The 25,617-nt window shown below is 35.4% G+C and overlaps 2 protein-coding genes across 2 annotated transcripts in view; one reads left to right on the top strand and one right to left on the bottom strand.

Annotated features, from left to right (window-relative positions):
- Ca-alpha1D (Ca[2+]-channel protein alpha[[1]] subunit D) overlaps positions 1–25,617 on the top strand; it is a 229,062-nt gene that overhangs the window by 96,416 nt on the left and 107,029 nt on the right. The window contains exons 2-11 of the mRNA XM_089649395.1: positions 7,559–8,034; positions 9,316–9,572; positions 11,288–11,393; positions 13,738–13,877; positions 14,474–14,580; positions 15,699–15,851; positions 17,596–17,780; positions 19,184–19,287; positions 24,125–24,285; positions 24,858–25,074. Coding sequence (XP_089505521.1) covers positions 9,328–9,572; positions 11,288–11,393; positions 13,738–13,877; positions 14,474–14,580; positions 15,699–15,851; positions 17,596–17,780; positions 19,184–19,287; positions 24,125–24,285; positions 24,858–25,074 — 1,418 coding nt within the window. The 5' untranslated portion in view covers positions 7,559–8,034; positions 9,316–9,327. The remainder of the gene's footprint in view (positions 1–7,558; positions 8,035–9,315; positions 9,573–11,287; positions 11,394–13,737; positions 13,878–14,473; positions 14,581–15,698; positions 15,852–17,595; positions 17,781–19,183; positions 19,288–24,124; positions 24,286–24,857; positions 25,075–25,617) is intronic.
- LOC149409864 (histone H2B-like) lies at positions 18,629–19,049 on the bottom strand. The gene is made up of 2 exons (XM_089649056.1): positions 19,021–19,049; positions 18,629–18,812 (listed from the first exon to the last, which is right to left on the bottom strand). The coding sequence occupies exons 1-2, from the start codon at positions 19,047–19,049 to the stop codon at positions 18,629–18,631; spliced, it is 213 nt and encodes a 70-aa protein (XP_089505182.1).

Below are 25,617 nucleotides of genomic sequence, written 5' to 3'. Positions count from 1 at the left end.
ACCTAAATAAAGATTAAAATATAAAACAAATAAAAATAAAAATTCAAAATTAAAAATATATTTAAAATACAAATATTACAGAAAAGTAAGAGACGCAAGTAATACATAATGTAATCAGTGCAACATATAAATTAAATTATTATATTTATTTGTTATTTATAAATATATTGTATAGGTGCAAATATTGAATCAACGACTAGAACTAATGGAACATTATTGGTCTAATATTGTAAATAATTGCTGTTTATGCTAAATATATAAATGACTTTTTGTTTCCTAAATAAAAAAAAAACCTTTGCATTTGCAGTCGAGAATCATCGAAATATTGCTCCATTTTTTTTACACATATTTTGATTATATTGTTTAATATCAAAAATATCTGCAACAATGAACCATTTCTTTGATCTAGCTTCGGGCTCTGCTCTGAACAGAGTCTTCATTAAAATACATAATATCGTTTTTAATAAATTGGCCTTCAGAATTCGGAACATCAAAGGCTGGCTTAAAATTGGGTTGTTTCAATTGAAAACCCATACAAGAAGCTATATCACAGGCAATAATTAGTATTGATTTATTATTTGCTTAGCACGCAAAAACACATTCGCCGAACAATTACAAAGGTCAGTGTTGAAATAAAATGCTATTTTATTATTGTTAATGCTTTGAAGTAGTAAAAATAACATAACTAGTGCGATAGGTATTTGATACTATTGATTATAATACTTCAAACACTGATAATAAAACACAAAATAAATAGATTAATCTATACATAACGTAGGTCGTAAAGACACGGGACCACAAGCAATGGGCCACCAGTGTTGCCAACTCAGCCACTTTAGAGCTAGATTTAGCTTTAAATTGATGCCAAAAAAGTGGTTTAGCTTTTTAGCTCGTTTTTCCAGATAATGTAGCTACTATTTAAATACAAAATAGGTGGGAAATATGTATATTGAGGAAAACACAAAAATATGGGGAATTTCTGAAAACGTCGACGAAATTCGTTAATTGTGGGGTATTATTTTCCTCCCCAGGAATTGGTGGGAATTCATTTCCTGCCACTCCCCTCTCGCATGGATTTCAAATAATGTGGGGAATATCTTTCCCCGAAATTCTATAGCAACCTCCCCCCTCGTGGATTTGGAAAAAAATGGTAATCATCCCTTTAAATTCGCTTTGAAAATATTGTTGGGAATAATTTGTTCCCGAAATTCGCTAAGCCATGGATCCCATTTAATGTTGTGGGGAATCCAGAAAATAATTTAAAAAATTAAGCTTTAGCTCTTTTTCAGCTCCTTTTCGGAAGATGGTTAACTTTATTTTGAAAATCGATTTGGCAACACTGCCACAGGGACACAGGCCGCGGGGGGTAATAGGCAGTCTGTTCATCATAATAATAATTTGCCCACGTCAGCGGGACTATCGATCTTCGGCTAAGCCTTAGAATAATGCAGACCATAGACATATGAATATTAGTAGACCTGCCCTAATTGATTAAAAGCGTATTATCCCCACTCCCCATACCGGTTCCATTGGAGCCGGCTGGGCTCGCGTATGGCCTCAAGTGAAATTTGAAAACGTGACGTCATCATTCTTGTGCGAACTATGGTCGAGGCATCATCGGTTCATTTTACGAAATAACACGGCAAAATGTTGACTTGTGATATGAAAACTTGTAAAAATAGATGTGAAAAAGAGAATAAACCCAATTGTCGTATTACATTCCATAAGTAAGCATTATTTTACTTTATTTTAAGCTTATTCACACCGTATTATATGGATCAGTTTTAGAAACATATACTATCACATCACAATGTAGCGATTCTCAAGTGTGCTCATCGTTGTTTACTGGGGTAAGTAAATTATGAAACATTTGTAAAAGTGTCTTAACTAAATACTCTGAAACTAACTACGATTCTGCAAACAGAAGAAATTTACCTACGACTCTGCAAACAGAAGAAATTTACTTTGCCGAATTTGGACTTCGCAAATTAGTTCATAACGTGGCGAGTAATTTGCGCTCCCATGTAAAAATGTCTATTCATTCAAAAGCAGATTTTACTTTTAAGAAGTAAATGGTGATATTATAATGCGAGATGCCTATTTACTGTCAGATTGATTTATTGACGAATCACAGTCAGCTTAACCCCCTTCGTTCTTCAACAGTTGATTTTACCCCTCGCCATTATCTTCTCGTCTATTAATTCCTATGTCTGTGCGGCAGACTAACTACACAAGTAACTTAACACCTATAATTAACGACTCTTGTTATAAAGGGGCTGAATTTTAGGCTAGATTGACAACATTTACGTTATTATTTGGCCGTATACAAGTTGAATTGTGGCGATTCTCGTAAGTTATGGTTATTTATTTATTAAGAACTAGCTGTACCCGTTGCGTTGCTGTTACTCAGTCTGTCTGTACAGATAGAGAAAGATTAACGCGTGTTGCTTTTACGTCCAATAGATAACGCTGTTTTTTTTTAAATATATGTTTTTACTTGTCACAGGTGACATCTATATAATACTGGTATGTAGAAACACACGCGTATTCTAATTCAACGTTGTATAAAAATTTCAAAGCAATCGGTGAAGAAATTTCGGACATTAAAGATTTTGATCAAACGAACATTTACATTTTTGTTATAGATATCTATCTAAGAATTACAAAAAAAATTTATATGTATATATATCTTGGGGTACTGCCAAAATTTGGTTTTTTTACAAAACATTTTTTGAAGTAAACTCAATTATATAGTTTGATCTTCATTATAAAGTTTTGGGCAATAATGTTAATTTATTTTAAAAATTTATCAGATTGTTGTTTTTTACAATATTTTTCTTGCCTATTAATTGTAATAAAATGAAGTTAAAAAAGTTTTATAAAAAAAGCAATAGCAAAAAACCTATTTAGAAAAACATATTTAAAATAATTTTGGTACCTAATTTATCACTCAGTTCAGTTTCAATTTCGAAAATTAGAATACGTGAATAGTTTTACGCATTTACCGTAACATTTTACATTATGAACATCATCACAGACAACCAACAAAGTTTGTTTTATTAAATTTTTTCAATATTTTATGGAAATATAGGATAAAATGTTCAGGCCTCTGACATATTCTGGCAGAATTTCGGAGTATTTCAGCTTTCTGAACGTATCCTAAAAACTGTTTTAGAAAGGTAATGAGTAATGAAATACCCTTTCAAATTGTATTATTATAATGAACATATAGTTTTTTAAATATTAATTTTTTTAAAGCAAACATTAAAAGTTTTAATAATGGCTCACTTTACGTTTTAATAATGGCTCACTTTATGTTTTAATAGTGGCTCACTTTACGTTTTAATAATGGCTCACTTTATGTTTTAATAGTGGCTCACTTTACGTTTTAATAATGGCTCACTTTATGTTTTAATAGTGGCTCACTTTACGTTTTAAAAATAGCTCACTTTACATTTTCATAATGGTTCACTTGACGTTTTCATAATGGCTCACTTTACGTTTTAATAATGGCTCACTTGACGTTTTCATAATGGAACACTTGACGTTTTCATAATGGCTCACTTTACGTTTTCATAATGGCTCACTTGACGTTTTCATAATGGCTCACTTTACGTTTTAATAATGGCTCACTTGACGTTTTCATAATGGCTCACTTTACGTTTTAATAATGGCTCACTTGACGTTTTCATAATGGCTCACTTGACGTTTTAATAATGGCTCACTTGACGTTTTCATAATGGCTCACTTTACGTTTTAATAATGGCTCACTTTACGTTTTAATAATGGCTCACTTTACGCTTCAATAATGGCTCACTTTACGTTTTAATAATGGCTCACTTAACGTTTTAATAATGGCTCGCTTTACGTTTTAATAATGGCTCACTTTAATTTTCTTCGTCTAAACACTGAACAAAAATTACTGATAGCAAAAAAACACAAAAATCATATAAGACAAATGTATTGTAGATACTGTCACCTCATTTTTTTCGTTAATTTATAATTTTTTTCTCAAATTGCAGCCGGAACTTATGGTTTCATAGAGTTGTCATTTTATTTGGTTATCTTCTAGATTTGAATATAAAGCGTTTCGTTTCCTCTTTCTAACACCGTTTAGATTATATTTCTAACCGTGACAGTAAAGGATACACAACGATTTTACGAGGCTAGATGAGATGTTAACAAATTAGACCCGGGTAAACTGAAAAAATATTCCCGTAATTCAACAAAGAATCGCAAGTAACTACGAAGTTTTGAAGTGTGACGAGATGCAGGGTTGCCAATTTGTGGTGAATTCCCCAAATTGCGGGGAATTTGTAAAATTTTTCAAGCATTGGATTTTTGTGGGGAGAACCTTTTTGGGTGGAAAAAAATATTGAAAAATAATATTACAATAATTGTGAAAACTCACTAAATTTAGTTTTGCTTAGCAACAAATTTAGTTTTGCCTAGCAACAAATTTAGTTTTGTTAAGCAACAAATTTAGTTTTGCTTAGCAACAAATTTAGTTTTGTTTAGCAACAAATTTAGTTTTGCTTAGCAACAAATTTAGTTTTGTTTAGCAACAAATTTAGTTTTGCTTAGCAACAAATTTAGTTTTGTTAAGCAACAAATTTAGTTTTGTTTAGCAACAAATTTAGTTTTGTTTAGCAACAAAATTTCAATTAAATTTCTATTTTTAAAGCCTAAATGTGAGAGAAAATCCTAAAATAGCTGGATTATAAAAAATAAATGCTAAATTCAATGGAATTATTGAGGTAATAGAACTTGTGATGAAATTGTGGGGATTTTGAGCACCTGTATTTAAGACGATGTGCATCGGCTACCCTGACGAGTTGGCAACTGTCGTATTTGTCGGTAGTTATCGTAGTTCAAAAGAAATTTAGGTTAACTTGTTGAATTCCACTGCATGCAAAGCAATGCTCTTTAAAAAAACAAAGCTTGATTTCAACATAGATATCTAAGATGGATGTCTAAGTAAACATGCAAAAAATAGGTTTTTAGGGTGTTAGTTTGGGTTATTTTAATAATTTTAGTGTATTTCCTATCCTTTAAACACTTTGATTGGGAAAATGGAACTTTAATTCATATTTTACCATCTCCCACGACAAAAATAGTTATTTCTTGAAGTAATTAAGTTGAAATCAAGAGCTATGTAAGAGTCATATATAAATAGCCAGGGAGTACTTGTTCATTACTTATGTTATACTTACTTACTCTACTTTATACTTATTCATATCTGGTCACCAAACATGGCCAAAGCCATTTTAATCAATGTTTCAAATATGAATGGTGGTCTCACACCAGGACGATACTGAAGGGTATCTTCCACTCTGAAAAGTGTCGCACATTTTATTTTATATTATAGAAACAAACAGTACATGATTTACAGAGATGAAACAATATACAGGAATAAGATACTTCATGTTGGGCACCTATGATATGTGTACCGGACAGCAGGTGGATGGACATAATCATTAAAATAATTAAGGAAATGAATATGTACTGTTATCACGCATCTAACGACGCCGAATCCCTTTATAAAGCTTATCACCGGACACGTATCATGTATCAAATGGGATTTAACGGTAGTAATTAAAATTTAGTTATTTTTTTTGGTTCCTTAATGCTCTCATGCATCCTGTTTAGAGATAAGAATAATTGCTGTACATTAACACGTGTTGAATTCAAACTCAATAAATATGCAAACAACTGCCACAACCAGTCAGTTGTCCGACGACATTCGCAAGTTGTGTTTCTTTGAAAATCCTTACCCAAGGTACCCCCGAGAGGAAACCGGCATTTACAGTCGATGTTACTGGCGTAGGTGTCCAGTACAATATGTTTCCTTGTAATGTCTGCTAAGTGGTATGTTTATTACTTATTACTTACCAGGTGACGTGTGTAGTGTGTGTGTGACGTGTCCAGAGATGTGCTTTATTTCAAATAAATCCATTTCAAATGGAAATGCAAAATGGGTATTTTACATTTTGCATTTTAAATGCTTTTCTAAAAACCATTTTGCATTTTCCATTTTAAATGCTTTTCTCAATGAATTTTCCATTTTAAATACTTTTTTGCAACATTCTTCCTACTATCTCCACTCATCTTTTTTTCATAAGCCCCAAATATCAGTCGGTCCTCAACCTCGCTATGAGAGATAATTTACATTTGTCAAGTTGCTCCCTGGTAGGAGCTCTGGCAATTGAGTGATACCATTACAAAAAATACTGATTCAAATACTCAACATGGGGCCGCTGTAATATATGTTAGATAGCAGTTTCTATGTTTTTACGTTCACAATATTAGTCCTGCGCAAATTTTTTGTGGTTTCATAATCTGTAGTCGTGGTGTTTTTGGATTTACCATCATGTAATATGTTTGTTCTACATTGATGTCCATTATGAAATGATAAAATTGTTTAAAAATTCTATAATTATTTCAATTGTTTGACCTGAGAAACCATTTTGCATTTTCAATGCATTTTGAAAATAGGTATTTTGCATTTTGCATTTTCAAATCGAAAAGTTTTGACCCATTTCCATTTTGCATTTCAAATGGTTTTGGGTACCCATTTTGCACATCTCTGGACGTGTCTAATGTATGTGTGAGTGTGTGTGTGTCTGTATGTATGCGCATTGAATAGTTTAAATTATTGACATGATGCCACGTTTGAATTTGGGCAGTGAATCCCAAAAAATATCAATGTTATAGTTTAGACAAATATTATTTAGAGTATGAAGAGCTCGGTTAATTGACAAATTAGATGCTGCATTTGTTTCATAATTTAGCCTGTGGAATAGCACTGTATGTCGTGTACGTCTCAAAGGTATGTTGAAGTTAATAAGGGACAGAAGTTCGGTACAGTTGATGTCATTGTTTAAAATTCTGTTTATAAATATTGAGTTAGCCACTGCTCGTCTTTGCTGCAAAGTTTCAAATGTACACTCAAAGTTATTGTTGAATTTGTAGGTAATATATTTTATAAAATATTTTTTTAAATGTGTGATTTGTGAAATAACGTAAATAAATCATACAAAATTGAACCCGCAACCTCCAGCTTGCTAGTCCAAAGCATTATTACCCCTCGACCACGGAGGCCGAGGGAATATAATATGATGAATTCTTAAAATTATAATATTTTTAAACTTCCGATTTTATGTCCGGGTTAAATCTTCCCCATAGGAAAAACTAAACCCTTCCACACACTTTTCCACAAATGATCATCTAGTCAATCAACATTATGCAAGTGCAATTATATAAGCAAAATAAATACAAAACAATACAAGAACAACACGTCAACTCACCAGAGATCAAATGGGAAAATGATTCACCGACTCCAGATATTTTCATATCAGAGGGTTCGGCTCGGTAGAACTTCTAACAGGGCCTATAAATCCTACTGATCCCTCAACATAAATATTTAAAAAATCTTTCATTATCCTTCCTACATGTATTCAGAATGACCGACTTTTGCATCTTTATATATAAATTTTTTTATAGATCACAAAAGTTTTATTTTTTTCGTGATTTTAATTGTGGTTTTCTTTATTTTCAGGGGACCATTGTTGAGATTCAGTTCTCATCGCAGCACTAATTTCATTCAGCCAAAAACACAACTCTTCTCTGACGCCACAAATATACCAAAGCAACTACTAGAATTTACTCCGAAACAATCCTGATATATATCCATAGACACAAAAGAAAAGAAAAAAATACTAAGATTTTTCTAAGCACTTATACTGTATTAAAAAGACAGATGAAAATAATCGTTTATAATTATATTATGTATTTATATAACAGACCAAATGAATAAAATATTTATTAGTTTTATTAAATATTAGGCAGGTGTAATCATTTTATAATTCAAGAAAGTATTAAGGATTTCTTTGGGTAGAAAAAAGGAGAAACAAATCGCATGGAAGAAAGAATAAGTGCGAATCTCTTCAGAAGTTTGAAATTGGACGCTTTTGGAGGGAAACTGATTTTCGGAAAAAGAGGCAAAACGGGTCGCTGTAGAGACACGGTAGCCAGGTATGTTATATTGTGTTTATTCATTTTATTCAAATGTATCCATCACCGACTCAACCACAAATCGATGGCCCAGTATTTAAAACTGCATCAAGTCCAATTCTGCTGTTTTGAGATAATCAATATTTTGTTTGAGCGCATGTCATGTCAAATTTCCACTGATTTCACTGAAATTTGTACGTTTTAATTAAATGCGCGGACACAATCGACACTTTTAAATTGAAACTGATTAGTACAAAACTGGGTACATCTAAATATTTGGATATACAGGGTTTTCCAATAAGAGGAGTTATTTTGATATTCAATCGTAAAATATCAATGGTTTCGTTGCTTGTGTGGCACGTAGCGCCGTCTTGTTGAAATTAAACGTTGTCCAGATCAATACCATCCAATTCCGGCCATAAAAAATCATTAATCATCTCTCGATAGCGCAATCCATTCACCGTAACTGTTGCTCCAGTCTCATTTTCGAAAAAGTAAGGTCCAATGACTCCGCCAGACCATAAACCGCACCAAACAGTTACACTTTGAGAATAGAGATGCTTTTCAACAATAACTCTTGGGTTTTCCGAGCCCCAGATGCGACAATTTTGCTTGTTGACGAAGCCACCGAGGTGGAAATGGGCCTCATCACTCAAGATGATTTGCATTTGATTCACTCAAGTGAATTTTAATAATTTCAATGCGTTGTTGAAGAGTGTATCGTTCCATTTTTATTAATGGCGTAGTTTCTATTTGTCAAATGTCAAAAAATAACAGCTTTAAAAGTAACATCTACCGAAATAGCGGGCTATTCAAAATAACACCTCTTATTGGAAAACCCTGTATTCAGGGTTTTCGACATTTTTTTATTGGTTTTCTTGCTTTTTCCTTTTGGCGAATTTTTTGATATCTATAACGTAATTTATGGTTTTTCGGACTTGTGTCCGTTCAATATTGGGCCATCGAAATAATGTAGATGTCATTTAGACATCACCGGAGACAATTTAAAAAATATAAATAATAGATATGTTAACTTTTAAAATTTTTAAAAACTTTTAATAGAGAAATTCTTAAGTTTTCTTAACTTTTTACTTCTCTTAACTTTTTACTTCTCTTAACTTTTCTTAACTATTCTTAACTTTTCTTAACCTTTATTCAATTTGGGAGTCGGGTTTGGGTACCGATGCCCCGGGAACCTTTTATTGGATAACCAACACCTCTGCCATACCATAGGTCACCCCAGTTGGTTCGCTGCGTTTGTTGATAATTTTTTTCTTCACCTTTGAACGATGCATGTTGCAGGGCCGGGTGGCTATGAGCGCCGATGCCGAGGGCGGCGCCCCGCCCGCCGCGGTGCCCCCTCCCTCCACCGCGGCGCCCCCCTCCACCGTGGCGCCGGGCCTCAGCGCCTATGCGCCCATCGTCAAGCCCTCGCCCGCAGCCCGCAAGGCCCCACGGCGCGGGGGCAAGGTGCAGCCTGAGCGGCCCCAGCGAGCCCTGTGGTGCCTCGACCTCAAGAACCCCGTCAGGAAGCTGTGCATTGACGTGGTGGAGTGGAAGTATCCTTTGCAACATACTTCGCACTCATCCGAATACGCCTACTTACTTCCTTGTCACTCTAACAAGGACGCAGGAGTCATACTGTAGTTCTATTCTGTACAATGTTCAATCAAGATAAACCCACGGGCGTAACTGTAGCATTCACATAAGGGGGGGTTCAATCCAAGGTGGTGGTGGCAAGACAAAATTGCATTTCCTATGCAAAACTGAACCTGTTGGGGGGGGGGGTTTGAACCCAGTAAACCACCCCTTGACTCCAGCCGTTGGCCGGTGGCTACATTCGTTAGTGAATGAATATTTTTCTTATAAATTTAACTGTATTGTGATAATTATTTCACAAAAACACACATGTGTAAGCCATGAGAATAATTTTCAATAATTTTTTTTTAATAAATGGCAATTATAAACACCCCTCATGGCAACCTAAGTTTGGTTTTGTAATGTTGAAGTTTAATAAAACAAAACACTTTCTAGTTAGTTAATGGTAGATTGACATGTCTAGAATAAAATGAGATGGATATAAATATGTATATGTTCGATGGAGGTGCAAAAATAAGCAACGTAAGAAATTTTTATGAATTCTTTGAATGTTAAAAATGTAAAATGATTCATACAGAGCCCAGATAATACAATTCGACTCCACTTGGTACTATAAAGGAGTCTGGGTCATAGAATGAGTCAAAATTGCAATTGACAAAACCTAGCAGTTTAAAAGCTTTTATTAAATATTCACACTTGATCTGCTGTTTAGTGTATGAGAGGACATTGCATTTTGGTGTAGGTACTGAAGATTAGACAGTTTGTTTTTGCCCAATGTGCAATGGAAACTGTATCATTTTGCAGAGGAACGCCGCACGATCGCCCCTGTCTCTACAGTGTAAAGGCGGGGGAACTATGTAGCGTATATAGCTGGTAGGAAGGGATTTGAGTCGATATACAGAATGGTTTTAAGTCATCTGTGAACATTGAATATTGCAAATTTGTATTCTTGTTCAGTATTAACGTGGAAAAGATAGCGAATTTCAATTCAGTGGTCTAATGTAAAGCATTTAAAATAGAACTCAAGGTTAACCTTTCCTTATCTGTGGTGTGTATTTACTACACATTGTTTCTAATAACTTTAATAACTCTATAAATATAATAAATTCTGCGTTCAGATTTTAGGTATTCCTCCGTTATAAATTTATTCACTGAATTAAAAAGTAAAATTTAACATAGTTTTCAAATTCAATTAAAAATAAGAGATTTTTGTTAAAAATCAGAAACAAATACACAATACAATCAACCGTGTGACAATGCTACACGAAGAGTGTGCGAGGAAATGACACGCTATTCATGTCCCGCTTTAGTTCGCTATACGGGAACATGAGAAATCCACACGTCTGCAGTTGTATTTTTATTTAGACCATCGATACCTACGACCGCATAGCTGTGTGTGTGCTAGCCGCCAGCCAGTTGGTCGTGGACCGTCGTTAGATGTGGACCCCTCGAGCTTTATTTTAGCATCTGCTGATGGTTTTTTCATGTTTCCAGCAATTAAATTACAATTATTATCACTTTTATATTAAATCGCTTATTTTGAGATGTGTATTGACTACACAGCATCGGAACGCGTGGATTTTTTTAGCACAGTAAGGGAAAGGAAAGCAAAATTATTTAAAAATTTTGACATATCACCTGGTCACAATTTTTTTTCTTAACTCCATTCTCTCAGACCGTTTGAATGGATGATCTTGACGACAATCTTTGCCAACTGCGTGGCTTTAGCTGTATACACGCCCTATCCTATGGGCGACTCTAATGTTACTAATTCTTATTTGGTAAGTTCCTTTCTTTCATTATCTTCACAATTATTATTTAGTTTGGCAGACACCAGTTTACTGCTTTCTCATTTTTAGGTGGGTGTCTTTCAAAGAAATTCAAATGTAACATGGTCATCAAATGGTCAAAGACAGCCATTTCGAATTTTATCTTTTGAACAAGTTATGATCAACTGACAGCGTAATGGACATGTCGTTGTGCTTATCAGCTGATCATAGTCTGTTCAAAAGCTGAAACGGGCGTACAATTGTCGTTTAACAGGGACAAAATACAAAAAAACAACCAAAATGGAGTTGATTGACATTTTTAGGTTATAACTTATATAAATTTAAAAAAATCTTTCATTTAATTACTTTCTGAATGGGTCTTATAAATAATTACTCCTTTTACAACAAAATGCTAGACTAGAAACTCTTATTTTTGCTATTTGTTTTTGGGGTGTTATGCCGTGTTGCACTAACTCCTTCTTTAGCCAACGTTTCGGACAGCATTGCAGTGTCCATCACCAGGACAAAAGATGTGTTATTTGAGGTTATGGTGAAATGTGAGCTTATGTATGAGGTTGTGATACCTGGGTTGCCAGCTCCAACCCTCTGAGCTAACATTAACGTATCATTTTTTATTTAAAGTGGTTTTAGAAACTCTTATAATCAGGAACGAATTGAAAGATTAGCGTCCGTTCTCTTATGCTTCTAAAATCTCTCTGTTAGTAGAAACCTAACTGCTAGCTCACCACGTTTTGAACTGAAGGGGCGAACCTATATACTAGAGACATCTCTTGGAGAACTCTGTAAACTTTTTTTGCTACTAGCACTAGAGCCATCTATGATACGTAGCTCGAACTATCAAAAATTATAGTAAATTTCTCTTAATTTCCATGTAGAATTGCTTCTGCTTGCTTGGATGCAGAAGCAAAGTTTAATACGTAGTGTAATCCATTCCAAGTAATCAGAAGCCAAGTGTTAATGGATTAAGTACATTTGAATTTCGGTGAGACAACAATTGTCCTGTAATATTTTCCCCTTCCTAGTTTGGGTTCAAATTAGCACAGAATCTACTGCTTTGTCATCTTTGATTATTTGATATTTTATTAATACCATCCTGATTTATTTATGCGATATTATGCTGTGTTGCGTTTTCTCCTTCGCCAAATTTCGGACAGCTTTACACTTTACACTGTCCATCATCAAGGCAGATGTGTAGATTGTGGTTAAGAGTGTGTTTATGTATAAAGTAGTGGTACCGTTTTGTGGCCTCAATCCTCTTATTTATTTATGTATTTCTATATAATTAGTTAAATTAATATAGTTTTAGTATATCCATCAAATACCGGAGACCGAGAACTACAGTTCTCCCCGTAGTCTCAGTTAATATTAATTTGGATTTTTTAGGATTTAATTGCCACTGTATTTAGACATGCTCGATGCGTTTTGGGTCTTTCCAGACCATCGGCAACAAGTCCAAAGTAATGGCCGGTTTCATTTAAGTGCTTTAAGGCAAAAGCCGATTTGTCAGGATGGCCGAGTTTGAATGCACGAAAATGAGATCCTTTTGGAAATTGTCTGTTTTTTCTGGCTTGTCACATCCGTAAAAGCTGAGTTTATAAAATTCCTCTGTCTCAAGAGGAAACTTGGTTTTTGCAGACCTGCAGTTTTGATGCTTTCTTGCCCCAGTGTTCCGAAGAAGAAGGAGGAAGAGCAACAAGGCATAATACCCCAAAAAAAACATAATACATAATTCTTTTTGCCATGAAAATCTCAGATTTCATTAATTCTTAAATATTGAAGACAATATTAATGATTTCTAAACAAAAATCTGAAACAGAAAAATCAGAAAAGGAAACGTTCACATCTGGGACTCGAACCCAGGACCCTTGTCTTTCCGGGACAGTGCTCTACCGACTGAGCTAATGGGACCCTATTCCCCTCGGTCACTTTTAACTGTATCATACTTCGAATAAGAACCACTAACATTATCTTCATTTTTTCACCGCACATTTTTATGATCATACATAAAAAGATAGTTGCCAATAAAAATGTGCGGTGAAAAAATGAAGATAATGTTAGTGGTTCTTATTCGAAGTATGATACAGTTAAAAGTGACCGAGGGGAATAGGGTCCCATTAGCTCAGTCGGTAGAGCACTGTCCCGGAAAGACAAGGATCCTGGGTTCGAGTCCCAGATGTGACCGTTTCCTTTTCTGATTTTTCTGTTTCAGATTTTCGTTTAGAAATCATTAATATTGTCTTCAATATTTAAATATTAAAATTTGAGGTTTTACTCAATAAAGTTATTCCGAAAAATAAATATTCATTAATTCTATTTTGTTTTTTTTATATTTCAGGAAAAAATAGAATACATTTTCCTCGTAATATTCACAGCGGAATGCGTCATGAAAATTATAGCTTATGGGTTTATGATGCATCAGGGTGCTTACTTAAGGAACGGGTGGAATATACTAGACTTTACTATAGTCGTCATAGGGTAAGTTTCATTATTTATTCTTTATATTCTTAGGTATTTACATATCGTCAACGAATAAACAATACTGTCCAAACGCCAAAAATCTAACTGCGCAGGAGAAACTTTTGAGGAGTATTGGAAATATTTCATAGGCAGTATTTCACTCAAAATACACAGTATCGGGAAACTTGGTATAACATTTTTTGATTTGGGTTTTCCGAGCCTCAGATGCGACAATTTGGCTTGTTGACGAAGCCACTGAGGTGGAAATGGGCCTCATCACTCAAGATGATATGCATTTGATTCACTCAAGTGAATTTTAATCATTTCAATGCGTTGTTGAACCGTGTATCATTCCATTTTTATTAATGGCGTAGTTTCTACTTGTCAAATGTCAAAAAATGACAGCTTCAAAAGTAACATCTACCGAAATATCGGGCTATTCAAAATATCACCTCTTATTGGAAAACCCTGTATTTGGATGCAAGCTATACTTTTCACAAAACTCCTTATACTCATAATGATTTATTGCCCATCTCTTGTTTCTATTATCTATGGTTACCACAATTAAAATCACTTATCCATGAGGTTATTGATGAAAGTTTTCTGTGTTCCAGTATGATAAGTACGGTCCTGTCAAACATAATGAAGGAGGGCTTCGACGTGAAAGCCCTGAGGGCGTTCAGGGTGCTGCGGCCTCTCAGACTTGTGTCCGGAGTACCAAGTAAGTACTGATGAACGCATGTGTTGAATTTGAGCTGGGCTCGAGCTTCCAAATGATGAAACTGCTTGATCTGTTCAAATGAGGGAGGTTCGTCAGTAAGTAATTATGGATGCATTTTTATGTTGAATTTGGAAGCCACTTCTGTGCTGGAGCTCCCAAATATTTACCCCTTTGCTTCTGTGCAAAGGAAGTCGGTTCGTCTGTAAATAATGATGATTGTATATTATGTTGAATTTGGAAGCCACCTCTTGGCAGGAGATTCCAAACAATTGATGAACCTGCTTGACTATGTGCAAAAAAGGGTGGTTCCTCTGATTGATAATCCGTTGTTGACGGACCGATTGCCAGGTGTAATGCAAGTAGTCTATTCTGCAGATATTTCAATGGAGCCTGCTCGTAGGAGTTAGCAGTATTGATCACATCCGTGAATACAGACAGATTCGAGCGGAACAACCATTCACAATTGATATTGACTTCTTGAGAATGTTTTTCGTTTCTCCGATCCGGTTTTGTGCAAGTCGAAAATTATGAAACGAGATACCAGTATCCGTCTTACCTCCTTCATTTAATCTGGGCCTCTTCAAGACCTGCATTAACAAATCTCTTTCTACAGCCCCTTCCTTTACCCGTTTCACAATGTTGCTCAGCGGGATGGCGAAATAGTTTCCCTAGCTATATACTGCACAGACAGAGGCGTTCTTGTGAGGAGTCACATTAAAAAAGTGTAATCATAAGTTATGTTGCTTGTTTCAGTATGATAGTCCCATCGTTGTCATTTTTTACTGTTTTTTTTTTCGATTAGGTGTTTTAGGTAAATTAAAATATAACATTTTTATCTAATAGCCAATCAGCGCCATTTTCTTTTTTTTTAACGCCGATTCTAGGTCCATTTCAGATTTTGAACAAATTGTGACCAGCAGAAAGGGGAATCATTTTGTGATTTTTACCGTGATACCTTTGATATGTTGTATATGTATTGGTTGACACTGGCTTCTTGAGTTTGATGAATTCGACACAGCTCCTCATAAATATACTCATATTCGTATTTACATTGTTTCATTTGAATTTGTGTGAAATAACCTAACCTTACAACTAACATTAGTATGTTTCCTTTGCAGGTTTGCAGGTTGTCTTAAATTCTATATTACGCGCCATGGTGCCTTTATTCCACATCGCCCTGTTGGTGCTTTTTGTCATCATCATTTACGCCATCATCGGGTTGGAGCTCTTCTCGGGAAAGCTGCACAAGGCCTGTCATAACAACTCCACTGGTATGACTCTTCATTTGGTTCTAAGTGTAACCTAACCTAACTTCTCTCACAATGCATCTCTAACTATACCTTCCTTACATTGTGGGAATGCTTCTACAAGTATTTCAATGGGGAGTGATTCGTATAACTGGCATCATCAATGAGATAAGTTGGTAGAAATTGCTGGAAAAGCAGTAGACTTTAAATTAGTTGAAATAAATTTTTTTAAATTAAAATTAAAAATAGTGGACAGCAGAGACATCTCTGGTCAGTTTTGTATAGATTTTGCTCTGCAGGTGAGTGATAATGAATTACAGTCATCTTTGCATTGATCAGATGGATTCATCCGAATTATATCGTTTGTCAAAAGAGGTCGAATAAGGCTGGCCGCATACATACGTTTTCCGTATTCGATTTCCGAATTCGTTTTCCGTATTCGGAATTCCGTGAGACTAGCGCAAACGTTCGTTTTTCTTCATTCGGAATGTATAAACGTCAGTACCAGTGTTGCCAACAAGGGCGATATATCGCCATTTAGGCTACTCAGAGCGAGAATCGGTGCCGAAAAAATCTAAAAGGCGACTGGTCGCCAATTAAGCTACTTCAAATCCCGAAATTCTCTAGCCACCCCCCCCCCATGAAATTTATTTTTCTGGGGACAAATTTTATATTTTCTTGAAATTTGTTTATTTTCTGGGGACAAATTTTACTTATGTATGAGAAACGGCGATATTAGGTCAAGATCCGTTGGCAACACTGAATTACTGAACAGAAATTTCCGAACGTTTGCGTCGGCACAAACAAACTGTATGCAATAGCTGCGTTCCGCATGACGTCATTAGGTTTTTTCCATTCGGTTTCTCCGAACGCGCCGGCTCGCATTCGGAACGTGCGTAAGGAATTTGTTCCGTTCGGAACTAAAACGAACGTGTGCGGCAGTTAATGTATTTTCTACTGATTCCGTGCATTCGGATGTCCGAATACGGAAAACGAATTCGGAAATCGAATACGGAAAACGTATGTATGCGGCCAGTCTTAAGACTAAATGAGTAAAATATTTTTGTAACAATAATGTGGCATTACCTTTGGAATTACAATGTGCTAATTCATTATTATTCAAAATTCTACTCTCTTGAGAGCTGGTTGACATATTATAATCTCATAGTGCGAATGCAAATATTATTGTGCCGATTTGCCGTCTGCTGCCGAATTTGAAGATCGAGGAGCTAAACTCAATGCGAGTGCTATTTTTTGGTGAGTCGTCTGTTTTTATGTATTTTGGTGGCTGGTTTATAAGTTGTTACTTCTCCTGCAGAGTGAATTTAATAATCAATCCAATTTTTTTTCATAGGGAATTTATTTCCCTGATGGTCTGTGCTACTTACAAGCCAGATCATCACCAATTGCCATCAGGCAATGAGTCTGTCTATAATACAAATATGTTTTACTTTGTACAAAATATGTAGTACAAAGTTACTTGGTCAAACATGTCATCTGCGTGCATAACATTTGTACAATGTTGATATTAACGTCAATTTGAGAATAGGTCAATTTTGATGTGGAATGATTTTCGAGTCTCTGTGTTTCCTCTATTCCTTACTTACTCCTCACTCCTTCATCTCCTTAAAAAAGACCCCCACACAGCATCCCCAAAGAAGACACTGGCTCTGAGGGAAACATATTTCCTTCAAGGCTTCCTGTGTTGTTTTTTTTATAAAAAAAGAATCACATTAACCTTTATGTTTTTTAAATTACTTATCTGCAGGAAAAATAGTGGACGAGCCACATCCGTGTGGTGATGAGGGGTTTCGTTGCGCCGATGGAGAGGTTTGCTCTCTCTACTGGGAGGGACCCAACTTCGGGATCACCAACTTCGATAACTTTGGCCTCAGCATGTTGACGGTGTTCCAGTGTATCACCCTGGAGGGATGGACGGACGTGCTGTATTCTGTAAGTTAAAGTTGCCTTTTAAAACTACTGACAACAACCTACGCCAACAACCTAATCTGACCTTTAAGCTAGCAACCTAAACTATCCTTAAGCTAGGAACCTAACCTAACCTAGCCTTTAAGCTGGCAATCAACGTTTAGTCTAGCAACCTAAGCTAACCTTAAGCTAGCAATTTTACCTAACGTTTAGACTAGCAACCTAACCTAGCCTTTAAGCTTACAGCTTACCTAACGTTTAGGCTAGCAACCTAACCCAACCTTTAGGCTAGCACGACTGAAGCAAAATTGTCAACGTTGACACAAAAAAACACCACGTAATATATTTATAATTGTTTCAGAAAAAACACTAATTAAATGTAATTATAATATGTAAATGAAATCCTCAGCACGGGAGATCCCAGTGAGGATATCATTATATCTATTTGTTACAAAAAAAAGAAGATAAAACACTTTTCATTATTATATTATTATAATTAGTATTTTTCTCAGTATTGATTAGTATTAGTATTACAATAGTACAGCCATATTGTTAGCTATGGTGGGATAAACATAGCAGTCAATGTGTTTTTATTCTTGTCCCGAGCATAACCAACAGTCAATAATTAATCAAAATCAGAAAGAAACTTACAACAACACTGACACGACATCTATTTTGTACACGTCAAAAAATCATTCAATATCGTGTCTATATGTTTGTAATATCATTGGAGATAACTGTTATTGTTGTACTCGCAAATGTGTACTATTAGCCACTCGTGCGATAGGCTGTTTACAAAGTAAATGCCTTGAGTGATGGATATTTCCGGACAGTGCTGTGTATTTCTGTCCATCTGTTGGTGGTCTGTTCATCTACTTGGTGAAGGCCTTGGTGCCCTCGGACGCGGCGTGCTTGGCCAGCTCGCCGGGAAGGAGTAGCCTGACGGCGGTCTGGATCTTCCTGCTGGTGATCGTAGACCTCTTGTTGTAGTAGGCCCCATGCTCGAAGGCGTCGTTCACGAAGCTTTTCATGATGCTCATCGCCTTGGAGGAGATACTGGCATTCAAAAAATCATACCTCCAGATTTTAATATGAAAAAAATTAAACTGCTTACTGAGGTTCTATATTTCATCATTTATCCTATATTTGTAGGTTTTATAATTGAGCTGTTTGCGGAAATTTAAAAATAAATTTAAAAAAATCTTCTACCTAAATTTATGCAGCCGTCGCTCAAGCTTAGAGCATGGGAAGCCATTCGTCTGACTGGTTAACCAATATTGTTGATAAAAGCATTAAATTTCATCTTGTCGATAATGGCTTTCATGCCATATACATATTTATTGTCTTTATCAATAGTAATCAATACACTAACTATTATTTATTTAATATGTAATTTTACTTGCTAATTGTGGTTGATATAATTCCAGATTCAAGATGCAATGGGGAACAGTTGGCAGTGGATGTATTTTGTGTCCATGGTGATCTTGGGTGCCTTTTTCGTCATGAACCTAATTCTTGGTGTGTTGTCTGGGTAGGTCTTCAAATACTTTACCATTTTTACATAAATCGAAGGCTAAGCCGTTGATAATAAAATTGCTAATCACTAAAACAGTTTCGTATAGCTATTTCTGCCACCAATAACAATATTAAAAAAATTTATCAAATATACCTTAAATGACAAGCAAAAGTGGTTATTAGGTAAAGATGTAAAAATGCAAGGATATTGGAAAAAGGTTGAGCGCAGGAAACTTCATCAACTGAATACGGTAGTCGCTAGTAAAAAGTGTTCTCAATGTAGTTAATTAAATTTAAAGAGTAAGGATGAAAGTAAACAGAAATGAGATCCCTACGGTGTATGTGTAGTACAACCATGTTTGATCTTTTTATAGATCCGGAAAGAATGCAAGGCTGAAGAATGCGTAGCCAACGAGATTAAGAAAGAGACGCTTAGATGGTTTGGAGTGGATGTGGAGATGGAGGGTCCAGATTGACCCGGCTGAAATGATGAAATTAAAAGGCTTTTTATGCATTTTTCGTTCATATCCTTACTTTTATATGATATTATGTAATTCCTCATTAACTCATAACATATCCCTTGTGTTTCTTGTATGAAGATGGAAGTTTTAGAAATTAGTATTCCGTAAATTTTGAGGTTCGTCGATATACAGCAGCGCGGACACTAGGGTGGAACACTTTTGTATGAAAAATTTTTTTTTTTCGAAATTCGAATTGGAATACCAGGGAAAAGTTGCTTTATGTAATTCTAAATAACAGTTCTCAATTTGGAACTTCTAGCTCGACATCTTGAGGTCCCGCCAGAGAGTTGAAATTTTATTTTTTAAGTTTTTATAGACGTTTTGTATTAAACACCCTATAAACAAAATAATAAGTAAATATAATATGTTATGCATGAAATGATAAAATAAAAGTAGATTTTAATTAATAAAAACATTAATTTCAAAATTAAACACAGATTAAGAAAGTTATGTTGGTATGAATAAAATCATTATTTATAGCAAAAAACCATTTTTAGGTTCAAACTTTGGCATGAGTTTTCGAGATGCTAATTTAGATTTTATGAATCCCTCTCGTCTTGTCTTGTCGAATGCACTTAGAACTGCTTCTGTCACAATTTTTACAAATCTTTCCACAGCCTGGGTGTGGCAAGGCAGTCTCATAAACTTCAACACTGTATCTTCTCCATTTTCAATAAGATCTTGTAACTGATCATCGGAAATATTCAACAGTATTGAGGGTTCGTATATATTTTGTTGCCAGTCAATCATGTCTATGTAAGAACATGCATTTAAGTTCACTTTTGGCACCTCAAAAATGCGAGAAACAGATTTTTTATTAACTTGACGAGCCTTTAAAATGCGTCTTGCAGCGAGTTCTCTAATGTGCTTACGTGAATCTGTTATCATACTCAACAACAAGTTTTCTGGATGAGCGAAGTAACTGTTTCAAATTATAACAGGGTCCACTATCGCTAACAACTCGTTGGACAAATATCTAGTGCTGTTAATGAGCTTCCATAAATGATTTGAACCATCTTTGCAGGATGAATGTGTTTTGATAGTAAACCAGACAGGAACGTATGATTATACGACAAACGTTGCTAAAGTCACAAGATTTTGTTGTGGATTTTCTGTAGAAATATACAAATGCAGTATGTGATTAATTCTTGTGAACCAGCGGGCATGGGGTAGTTTACCTGGGCTTCTCTTTAATAAATCCAGGAGACCAGGATCCATTTATGACAGCAGTAGTAATTTCTTGTAAATATTTCTGGTTTGTACTGAGATCTGTGGATATTTGTGGAGGTAGTTCACCTTCTATCTTCTCAAAGTTAGCCAACGGCAGCGTCTCGCATATCTCTAATGCATTACCAATTTGACCTGCAAATGATTTAGGTCCTGCAGTAGGGCCATCCAAATAGGTAAACAAATGCCTCAATGGTAACTCATTGGAGTGTAAGGAGTGTAAGAGACAAATTATCCATTGCAATGGTTGAGATTGTCTGTTTTCCCTGTATTTGTGTATTTTTCATCACAGCCAACAGCCATTAAACCATCTGTGATATCTTTTCAGTCGTTAAAAATCTGTAGATAGCTCTTTCAATATTTCTTGCACTGCCTGATGTTGGAACCCCATAAACAGTACCTGGTTCTTTTATAATCGAAATATGTTCCTCTTGTACAATCACTCTAAGCCTCTTCGATCTTCAGTTTTAGCCGTCTTGTCTTTCCTTCCATCGAAATATAATGAAGGAATTTCTGTTACTCTTTCTTCGGTTAAAATTTGCTCGCGTCTCATTCTGTCTTATTGTTCTTAGTTTCATCCTATCTATTATGTATCATTTCTTGTTTGAGAGTACGTAATGTTCTATTCAGCAATTTTTTATTATGGATAAGATCAGTTCTTCCTAAAGCCATTAGTCAGTTAGTGCGTTGGTCTTCTAAAAACATTTGTTCCTCTTTTGGAACTTTTTTTTCTCTCAAACAAGTTCAGCTTACAAATTCTTGACATTTACTTGCAGCTATGTCAAAAATCTTTCTACTCTGTACTCTGAACTCTTCTAACTTTTCTTCCTTAAGTTTTTTCAAAGACTTTTTCAAATTATAACACTTCGAGTGATAACTGTAAGATTATTTTGTGTGTGACAATTGGAATAGAAGATTTTATCCACAATTCTTCAATTTTCGTTCAAACTACTACGGCAATTTCCAAATACGTAGGTTCTTTTGTTGTGTTATTCCTTACTTTTAAGTCTTGTCTAACCCATTCGTAGAATTTCATCACATTTTCATACGTAGGTAGGATATTCTCTTTCAACTCTGCACTTACACCAAATATCGGACATTTTAAATTTTGTCTTCTAGAAATCAGTTTAATTCACTTAAAAAACGTTTATCAATAAGTACTCATGAATATAATTGACGCGAGACATTTCACCTGAGACAATTGTCGACAGTAGTTTAAACAAAACACTGCATTTCGTAGATTGTCAGGTGCCGCCCCCCGCTTCGTCCCGCACTTTGCACCTGTGTTACAGCGCCAAAGTATATTAAAATAAAGAAATATTTGATTGCAACAGCTATTTAACTATATTTGAATATGTTTTTAAATAAAATAAACCTATTTTAATAAATTCTGTAGTATTTTCTAGGCCGCGCAAATATCCCCTAAACTGTCGTTTTTGTAAATGTTCGATGTCTTGGCGGGGGCTCTTACCGTTGTCTGATATTATTTATATTTTTAATTGAGGTAATTGATGGCAATTGGCAACTTAATACAACTATTCCAAATCAAAATTAGAAAAAAAAAATTTTCGTTCCGCCCTAGCGGACACGCCGCGCAACAGCTAATCAACAACTGAATCGAAGACGGCCCCGAGCCCCCGACGCACGGCAGGTGCGGGTGCCGGGTGATGGTCAGGGGAATGTGGAGGGCAGTGCGGGAGGGGGGGACAGGAAACGATCGTCAGCGGAAACAAACATTTTTATTTCTATAATTTTTAAAATTTTCGATGGTGTGCATTTACCGGAATATCGTGTATTATTTAAAATACCAGAAATAAAATCACTTATTTGATAACTTCCTTGTGGCTGTACCTCTAATAGAAAGATGTGTAAAGAGAAAATAAATTCAATTTATAGCCATATTAAACGATGATTGCTTATGCAAATATTAGAAAATATTATATGTATAATGGCATTCTAATTCAAGTTGAGTATTTACTTTCTTCACACATTTATTTGTCACAATTAAAACCATTGAATGACACACATTAAAAATACTGAAACTTTTATTTTTCAACAAAACATATTTAAATTAACAATTTTCATTTAAAAAAACGGAATAAAAGCAATATTCTAAATACGAAAATACAAAAATGATTCGACGATTAACAAAATTTATATACATACACAAAATACTAAATGGATTTATTATTACAAATTCTGGATCTAATGTTTCGAATTCCAAGTCGCCATCATCACTGATCTCACTGTTCGAACTGTTAAGTAGCTTTTCGATCTCATTATCAGATAAATAATTTTGCCTTGCCATTGCGTTTGTACAGTACGAAAAAAAAAATATTAAAACAAAGTCACAAACAAAAATCACAATACTAGATATGTGCCCGAATGGTTGACAACATCTGCCCGGGACTGTGAGAGACAAAGACGGAAGGACAGAGCAAGAGATATGCTGTTTCGTCGGCTGCTCGAATTCAACTGAGAAGAAATGGAGTTTTTGCGTGTTTTTATACACAATTATTCTAATAACTTTTTTAAAACGTGTCCGATTTTAATCATTTTTGAGTCGAAGTGTGGGTAAATATTTGATGAACGAATAGACAAAAGGAAATTAGCCTAAACGAGATATTTGCGGCAAAATCTTTTATTTAAAAAACACTGGGTCAAATCAGACCCATCACCGGAGTCGAGGTGTTAAGGTATGATTTCGAGGTCGATAGCAGATTGCAAACCGCAGCGGCAGACGGCAGACTTAATACTAAATGTTATGATAATAATCATTATTATTATTTTGTCTTGTATTAAGTCAGCGGTCTGCCGCTGCGGTTTAGAGTCTTGCCATCAACCTCGGGATCGACGCCCGAGAAAGACATGGCACGAATAAATGAAACAAATACTTGAGTCGGCAATCAAAAGTCAGAATAACAGAAAGGACATTACACAATGTATGATTGGGAATAAAGTAAGGAGTGTGTGCCAAGATAGAGATGCAATATATCCTCTCTCTGTCAATCTCTGCGTGGAACCGGCACGATTGTTAGTTTTTTACATTTGTAATGTCAAGTACATTGTTGCATTCTTTTAAATACATGTTCTTCAATGTTCCAGAGAGTTCTCAAAAGAGAGAGAGAAGGCCAAGGCGCGAGGAGACTTCCAGAAGCTGCGAGAGAAACAGCAGATCGAGGAGGACTTGCGAGGATACCTGGACTGGATCACGCAGGCCGAGGACATTGAGCCAGAGAAAGATGACAGGCAGAACAACCAAGACGGTAACTACCACGTTCAAATCCAATGTTTTAGTTTGTTCCATGATAAAACTGAACATTGCAGAAGAATTAAAAAGAATAAACAAACAGCAGACCTAACCTATTCTTTTATCATTTTCTGTTTGATTCTGTAACTGTTTGAATTCTAGTACATTTTTTATTTATTAACGCTCCTTTTAGGTTTAGCATTACACATAACTGAAGTGCCACAGTAACAATCTTTTGGATTTGTTTAGTGGTAAAGTAAAGATGATCACTCTGCATAAATATTTCCCTCAATTTTCAACTTTCATTGGTCAATATTCATCCGGCAACTGTCACGACTTGTTATTTTTATACTGGCCTTATGCTTGAATGAATCAAAAATGTTGTTTACACGCCGTTATTGACTAACTACTCTAGTTTTAAAGTTATAGCGTGTTGAATATGGGTGACAGAGCACTCCGAGTTTACATATCGAAGTTTTCTAGGCCTTCACTGTTCAAGGCTGGCAAACCTGTTAACATGTTGGTGTTATCATTTAATCCCCGTGATATTTCAACTTGAATTTAAACATCTTTCTCGGTATATTGCAGGCAAAGCCCTGAACGTGGGCGACTCCTCGGACGGGCTGGGTCCGGACGGAGAGGCGGTTCAGGAGTCCAGTTTCCGGCGCTGGAAGAAGGACATGGACAAGGTGAACCGGCGGCTGCGACGCTCTTGCCGCAAGGCCGTCAAGTCGCAGGCCTTCTACTGGCTCATCATTGTGCTGGTATTCCTCAACACGGGAGTGTTGGCTTCCGAGCACTATCTGTGAGTTCCACATGCGCCTTATTTGATTGTTACACTTGATATAATATACACAGTCTCCGGAAACTCTTCATGTTTCCGAAACATCACATTTGGAGTCGATTTGAGGTTTCGTTTTCAAGTAAATCAAATAAGTGAAATTTCAAAAAAATCGATTGCTAAGAGGTTAATATCAGTTGTTTGATGTCTTTTAAAATATGATGAAGCCTAGACTTTATTCTAAAACTTTTTTTAACCTTTAAAAAGATTCTTTTAGATTCTCCATGAGATATTGATTCACGAGTTTCCCACTTATGCTACTAGTTTTCGGATACCTTGTATACTTGGTGACAGTACCAACGAACAATGTCGTGAAAAGATAATTGGTAACCATACTTAAGAATGTTTTTAAAGTTACCTACTGTAACATACACATATTATTTTTCTAGTGAAAATTACATCCCTTTTATCAGGGATGTAATTTTTATATATTTATATACACTTTACTTTGTGCAGAAACGAGCAGTTTTATATATTCCCCTATCTTAACAAACCGATCGCCATTTT

Source organism: Hesperophylax consimilis, chromosome 29 (genome assembly GCF_061612785.1).
Source record: "Hesperophylax consimilis isolate HC1 chromosome 29, BYU_Hcon_1.0, whole genome shotgun sequence".
Taxonomy (NCBI): Eukaryota; Metazoa; Arthropoda; class Insecta; order Trichoptera; family Limnephilidae; genus Hesperophylax; species Hesperophylax consimilis.
This window is presented reverse-complemented; position numbering and strand designations above follow the sequence as displayed.